This window comes from Megalops cyprinoides, chromosome 9 (genome assembly GCF_013368585.1).
Source record: "Megalops cyprinoides isolate fMegCyp1 chromosome 9, fMegCyp1.pri, whole genome shotgun sequence".
Classification (NCBI taxonomy): Eukaryota; Metazoa; Chordata; class Actinopteri; order Elopiformes; family Megalopidae; genus Megalops; species Megalops cyprinoides.
In genome coordinates this window covers 33,363,275-33,369,906 of record NC_050591.1, presented here as the reverse complement: position 1 = coordinate 33,369,906, position 6,632 = coordinate 33,363,275, and the positions used below count along the sequence as shown (strand labels likewise).

Sequence of the window (6,632 nt, the reverse complement as noted above, 5' to 3'; positions counted from 1 at the left end):
GTGGTTTCAGCAGTAATGTCACTCCCTGAGACTTGGTTAGCTTTCGCTCAACTGTTAACATTGTCCACCAACTGAGGTTGGCTGCGTGATGAGAACGTCTGTGGATCTCACTCATGGAGGTGCTAATATGTGCTGTATGTGTATATACGCAAATATTGTGGTTTTGGGGGCCACTTGACCATAAGAAATGTGCACACATTTGTGAATGGTAAGTTTGTTCAGTTGCATTTATTGTGTGGAAACAGGAAATAAGGCATAGGTTGGTATCAGTCAGAACATAAAGTCTGAAATGATTACAGGCCTCTCTTGCCATGAATCACTGTCATGTACAGTTATGACTTAGTACATTTACATGAGCATGTAAAGCGAGAAAATAAAACGATGCAATGGATGTACTGTATGTTGTCCTACATTTTGCATGTGAAATGACAGTAAATACCCATGGGGCTTTGCAGGATTGCCTCACATAAGGATGTATTTATCCTTGCCTGCCATGGTTCTCATCTGTTCTAAGTACATTTTTGCACAGAATACTGAAAGTGGACCCACAAGTCATTTTGAACAAAACATTCCTAAGTTATTATAAGTTATTGCCAATTTAAATGCACATGCAATGCAAAGAAATGCAGACCATGGTATGCATGATATTTTTAGACTACAGATTGATGCAATATAAGAAGTTGTGAGTGTAAAAATTTCAGTACCAACTGGGTGCTCAAGCATATTACAGCAAAAGAAATCATCTGGCCAAGTTTGAATTCTGCACCATGTTATTGTATAATTATTTTGACTGGATCTAACCTGCAGAGAAAACAAATCTGGACGTAATGTTGTTACCACGTGCATGGTAATTAGTTTATTCTGTATCAAATCTGAAAGGTGCTATATCATTACAAGACATGTAAAACACGAGTTCATTCATAAATAATGATTGGGGCACATAAGTAGCTAGTTCTTTTGTTTTGAAAAGCTTACCCCTCTTAGCCACCGGAAGTAGAACGTACCATCCCACACGCAATCGCAATACACACACGTTAAAAATGTATCCGGACAGCACAAAGCGAGCTAGTGAATAAATACAAACTACAAAAATAATTACGTTACTGTTGTGTAATATCGATGGGGAGAGCACCCAATTAATTGGTGAGGTTTGACGTTACGGATTCCAGCATCAAATTAGTGTATTTAGCCAGCTAAATGTGTCGTGATGCCAGTTGCTTCAATATTCCGGCTGGCACAAACAAGCTAAATGTTCAGCTACAGTGTATGGGTAGCAGGTCTGCTGGCTTGTGATTGAAATATACAAGGTAGCGAACCATCACTTTTTCTCGCAAAAGACATTAATAGCTATCCAATGTGTCAAAATACAAAAAGCAAACATTTAGAATCTTACGATGAATATTGTGAGTCAGAACTGTCACTGTCATCGATGTCCGTTTTTACTTGGTTGTAAGATTGTACTACACAATTGTAACATTGAGCAAGTAAAACATTTATATTTATTCATTTGGCAGACGTTTGGCATTTGGCAGACGTAAGAGAGAAACGTGGATTTTCGATGAAAATCGAAGAAACACACTTAGCTAGTTACCTGTATGCCGAACTATATGTTTACTTGTTAATAATGTTTTTTTTTTTTTTTAAATATGTAGGCCTATTTATTAAGTGGCAACATAAAAAACAAATAGCTATGATATGTCTTTTTTCTTCGGACAAATGTATTGGGGGTGATGTTTGAAATATGACTTAAAATTAGACAGCATCTTCTAATCCTATTCTGATTTTACAGGCAATCTTTATCAAGAAACAGTGTAAAGTCCTTTAAGTTAGCGTTGCACTGATATTAGGGTTGCGCTGAAGTACCGTTTGGGAAAAAAGGTAACTGGTAACTGTTTTCATTTTCTGTAGAAAGTGTAAAACATGGATTCAGGGCAAATCAAAGAAGAATCACCTCACTGGAGTGGTGAAGACTGTCACAGCTATGACGACATTGAGATAAAATCTGTTCTCATCAAAGAGGAAGACTTTGAGCAAGAGATCAACCAGTCAGAACCCGTTGTCATGGCGTCCAAAGCGGAACCCCGTGATGAAGACGACGAGGAGGAAGTGTCTGTCAAACAAAGTGGTCACCCTACCAAAGCTTCCCACCGCTGTGTGGATTGCGGGAAAGCATTTGACCAGCTGTCCAGCCTGCTGCTTCATCGGCGCATTCACCCAGGCGAGAATCCCCTCAGCTGCGAACATTGCGGCAAAAGCTTCACCAAGCTCTCCAACCTAAAAGTGCACCAGCTCGATCATGCCGGCGGGAAGGAGCATAACTGCGACCAGTGCGGCAAGACTTTCAGCCGGCTTGCGTACCTCAAAGTCCACATGCGCCTGCACACGGGGGAGAAGCCCTATTGCTGCGCAGTGTGCGGGAAGATCTTTAACAAGTCGGGGAGCCTGAAGGTGCACGTTCGGACGCACACGGGAGAGCGCCCCTACAGTTGTCCGGAGTGCGGGAAGAGCTTTTCAAACGTGTCAGACATGCGGATCCACCAGCGGATTCACACGGGAGAGAAGCCCTATCGCTGCGACGACTGCGGCAAAAGCTTCCGTCAGAGGGGGCAGCTGAAGGTCCACCAGCGCAAGCACACGGGGGCGCGGCCCTTCAGTTGCTCGGAGTGCAGCAAAAGTTTCCGGCAGTTCGGCCAGCTCAAAGTGCACCAGCTGTACCACTCGGGCGAGAAGCCTTTCCATTGTGACGAGTGCGACAAGAGCTTCGTGGAGCTCGGCAGCTTGAAGAGGCACCAGCAGGTGCACAGGGAGAAGATGTACCGCTGCTCGCGGTGTCACGTCACTTTCCGGCTGCAGGAGAAGCTGGAGCAGCATCAGCGGCTGCACGCCGCGGGGCAGAACTCCTTCCCGTGCACCCTGTGCAACAAGAGCTTCCGCAACCACTACAAGCTGAAGGTGCACACGCTCACGCACACGGGAGAGAGGCCCTTCTGCTGCTCCGAGTGCTCCAAGGCCTTCCTCACGCAGTCCGACCTCAACCGCCACTTGCGGATTCACGCCAGAAACAAACCCCCCAAGCAGAATTAAATGTGAACTCAACCTTTTGAGAAAACAGTTTATTACTGTCAGACTGGCTTAAAAAAAGGTTGATTTCGCCGTTGCCCGAGGATCAACCTATTATCACATAGATGAAAGACTGTGTGTAATTTTAAATTGCTATTGCCTCTGGCCCCGGGCAGGTTCCCCATGTGAAATGGGATATATGATGGAGGCTTAAAGGCTGTAATTCTTTTTGGTTATATGTGCTGAACGTGCTCTGTTGCATCGCAGTGACAGCGACAGTTTGCGCAGTGATGAATTGATCCATTCGGGATGCACAGAGACGGAAAGAATAAGAACAGAACTGGAAAAAATGTTTACATAGAAGTTGTGCACGTCAACTTAAAATTAATTTGAATCAGCACGCATTGGGGTATGACCTGACAATCATGCAACAATTTCTGAACTAAACGAATCACCTTTAAAACACTAACAATGTTACCATATAAAATGTTTTCATTCTCTGATTATTTGTGTATTTTCTCAATTTAAGATACATATTAGGTTTGATACCTTGCATTTTATCTGAACGGTAAATATTTATTACATTATTACATTTATTACATATTACATATTAAGAACAAGGGTTTGAAGTGCATATTTCATATTTTCACCTTAGCAGTTTTGTTACCTTCAACTGGAATATCTGAAGGCATGTACAGGAATACAGATATAAAGGAAATTACCTTTAGGTATAGATAAACATGAACCTCTATAATAAGTTTTCACATCAGGGTTCTGAAGTACATGAACAGTAACCTGTTCAAATCTTACCCTGGTTCCCAGCTAAACCCCAGGAAATTGATGCAGTACTTTGTCTTGACAGTAGAAGCACTGTTGTGCCAAATAATTATCTTAACAGCCCTTTAAAACACAAGAGGTGGTGCCCTTATCATACAGGGGGAAAATGTGATTGTATAGACTGCAGCGCATGCCTGGGTGGAGATCACAGTTAATGTTTATTGATTTTTTCTTTCTTTCTTTTTTTACTTTTTTGACTGTGAGGCCGTGTTCTGACTGCACACATTGCACCTCACGTACAGAAAGCAATGTCCTCACATTGACTCATAGCAATGCATAGCCAGACTTTGTTAGACTCGCCTGGCATAGAGCAACATGTGTGATAGACACATGTCTATGCACCTGGCATGAACCCATCAGAGCACCTCCAGATTCGCTCCTGTACCATATGGTACATCATACTGTGGTCATCTTTTCCTTCATTCTGGATAAGAGTGCTATGTGACAAAATGTAATGTAAATGTAATATGGATCGATAACCACATACACTTGCAGGCCTTTTCATTCAGCAGAGCAGAGGCCCAGAGAAAAGTAAACACTTGTAATGCAGATTCTGTGTCAGGTTGACAGCATTCCTATGGGAAAATGGAGGACACATGAAATGTTGAATTTGTTATTAAAATGGTGCCCCTTGGTATTTTGCCTTCTTTGGTTTGAAGAAAGATTTGAGTATTCATATAACATAAGTGCCCCAGCATTACAAGTAATAATCATTTTCTGCCCAAGAAGTGAGTCAGTAAGTATTTTGTTCTTGTTTAGTAGAAATGAAGCCAGAATAATTGCTTATGTTTTTGATGTCTTATAATATATTAAGGTAGAAAGTTGGACATCTTATGACCAATGCTGACAGGTGATGTTACCTTTTAGCAAGTCAATTTTCCATATGCTACACTGATATTATTTACACTGAGCCTACATTAAATTATGATGTAGGATTGAATAATGCATTGGGGCACATGTTTATATCCATATCAGTTATGGAGGTTATTTCTTGCATATGATCTAGAAACCAATAGAACTGTGTGCTTGAGTGGAAGGTTACCTTTGATTGCAAAAGAGGTATTGCATAGGCACATCCTGCCTTTGTCTGTAGAACCCTGAAATTCAAAAGAATCTACAATCTGTAGTGGGAATATTCCTTCATTTTCTTACTTGCATCGTGTAATTTTGAGTGTAGCAGTGCAATATTGCTTCACTACCACTAGATGGCAGTAGAACAATACAATACAATTTGACTGCACCAGAAAGATGTAACGCTTCGTGCCCAGAGGCTCTGTACTGTACTCTGTGCTGTGTAAAGCCTGCATAAGAGCACATTAATTCTCCACATGATTTATGAAGAAGTCTTTGAGAGTTGGCAGCAGGACACAGCTGTGTTTATCAAAAGGCTGAAGAACTTTATAAACACTAAAAATGCTTCCTCTGTGTATTTATTCTGTGTTATAGAAAACCATATCAAAAGCTGGTTAGAACAATGCTTCATTATTTTTGTTGAAATTCCAAAGATCACCAGAGGCAAGCTTGGTGGTTAATAGTATTCATTTGACATTGACTGAAATGTTGTTGAATTGCATGGTCAGGTTTTGTACATAAAGATGACATATTGTCTAGTCTGAGCAATCGGTACCCTAATTCTGTGTGTGGTCTAAATCAGATTATGAATCTTTTCACCTGCAAAAATATGTGCTACTTAGTAGTCACAGACATGGACACTTGCAAAACACATTTTTATGGAAAAATCAATATGTTTTAAAAAGTAGGGAGGTGTAATTGGGGTGACCTCTGTTCCACTGGTAAGTCACGACTGTGAGCAGAAAGTCTAATTTCAGTAAATGGTTCCACAGAAGCCTCCTGGCTGTAAGGAGAGACAGGCTTCTGTGAGTGTCCATACATCATGCAGCAGAAAGCCAGTGTGTAAAAATAACAAAAAGGAACAAAGACCCAGACAGTTTAATTATAGAACTGGGCAGAAAAAGATTGCATGAATTGTGAAAATGTTTAGGCAGGATAGTTTCAGGGACAGATTTAATGTGACATAAAATGTTAAAAATGTCAGATAGCCTCATTTTTGATCAAACAATTAACTGAGCTCTCAGTTATATTTTATGTATTAAAGTGTAAATTTTTTCTAAGCTGCCCTATTTTAATGTAGTAACAAAGTCAGCATGCCATCCAGCAGTTTATTATGGAATATATGAAAATATGATCTTCTGGAAGGCTGAAATATACGTTGAAGTTTATGGCGAGACAATATAACCCAAGCAAACATTCTTGTCGGTATGCATTCTGATCAGGTAATCTTATAATACTGTAGACAGAGTACATAAATACGACATAAAATCACAAAAGAATTAAAAACACATTTTAAATTTAAATTTAGCCTGCTGCACATTTTACAGCGAGCTAAATTAAATACACCAATGCAACCACTACTCTCTTCTCCAGTTGATGAAACGCTGATTAATTTTTTCTCTGCTGCATTTTTGCAGTAAAGGATGAAGATGCATGCATTGATTGTATGGAAAAAGACGGAGGGGGGTAAAGAGGGGGATGGTGTATCTATTCCACCGCCAGATCCGTTCCCGTTATGAGAATATGAAAAAAGGCTGCGCTGTCGCCGATGTGGTCTGCTGCAGACGCAGGGGAAAGCGGTCGGTCGGAGCTGTATATTCATTGCAGCTTCCGCAATCTGCTCCGTTTTCTCTTCATTTGCATCGGCGCGCACGCGAGAAATC

General features: G+C 40.9%; 1 protein-coding gene across 2 annotated transcripts; it reads left to right on the top strand.

Moving 5' to 3' along the window:
- The first annotated feature begins 1,050 nt into the window (after positions 1 to 1,050).
- Positions 1,051 to 3,288, top strand: LOC118783597 (zinc finger protein 239-like). 2 transcript variants are annotated; one of them, XM_036537538.1, is made up of 2 exons: positions 1,051 to 1,143; positions 1,909 to 3,288. In XM_036537538.1, exon 2 carries the CDS (start codon positions 1,921 to 1,923, stop codon positions 3,082 to 3,084), a length of 1,164 nt encoding a protein of 387 aa, XP_036393431.1. In that variant the 5' UTR covers positions 1,051 to 1,143; positions 1,909 to 1,920; the 3' UTR covers positions 3,085 to 3,288. The 2 variants fall into 2 exon arrangements, with proteins under 2 accessions (XP_036393431.1, XP_036393430.1); XM_036537537.1 differs by having other exon boundaries at positions 1,051 to 1,307.
- Positions 3,289 to 6,632: the final 3,344 nt, after the last annotated feature.

Coding starts and splice junctions, on each gene's coding strand:
- LOC118783597 (XM_036537538.1), top strand. CDS start 1,921: ATGGATTCAGGGCAAATCAAAGAAGAATCACCTCACTGGAGTGGTGAA.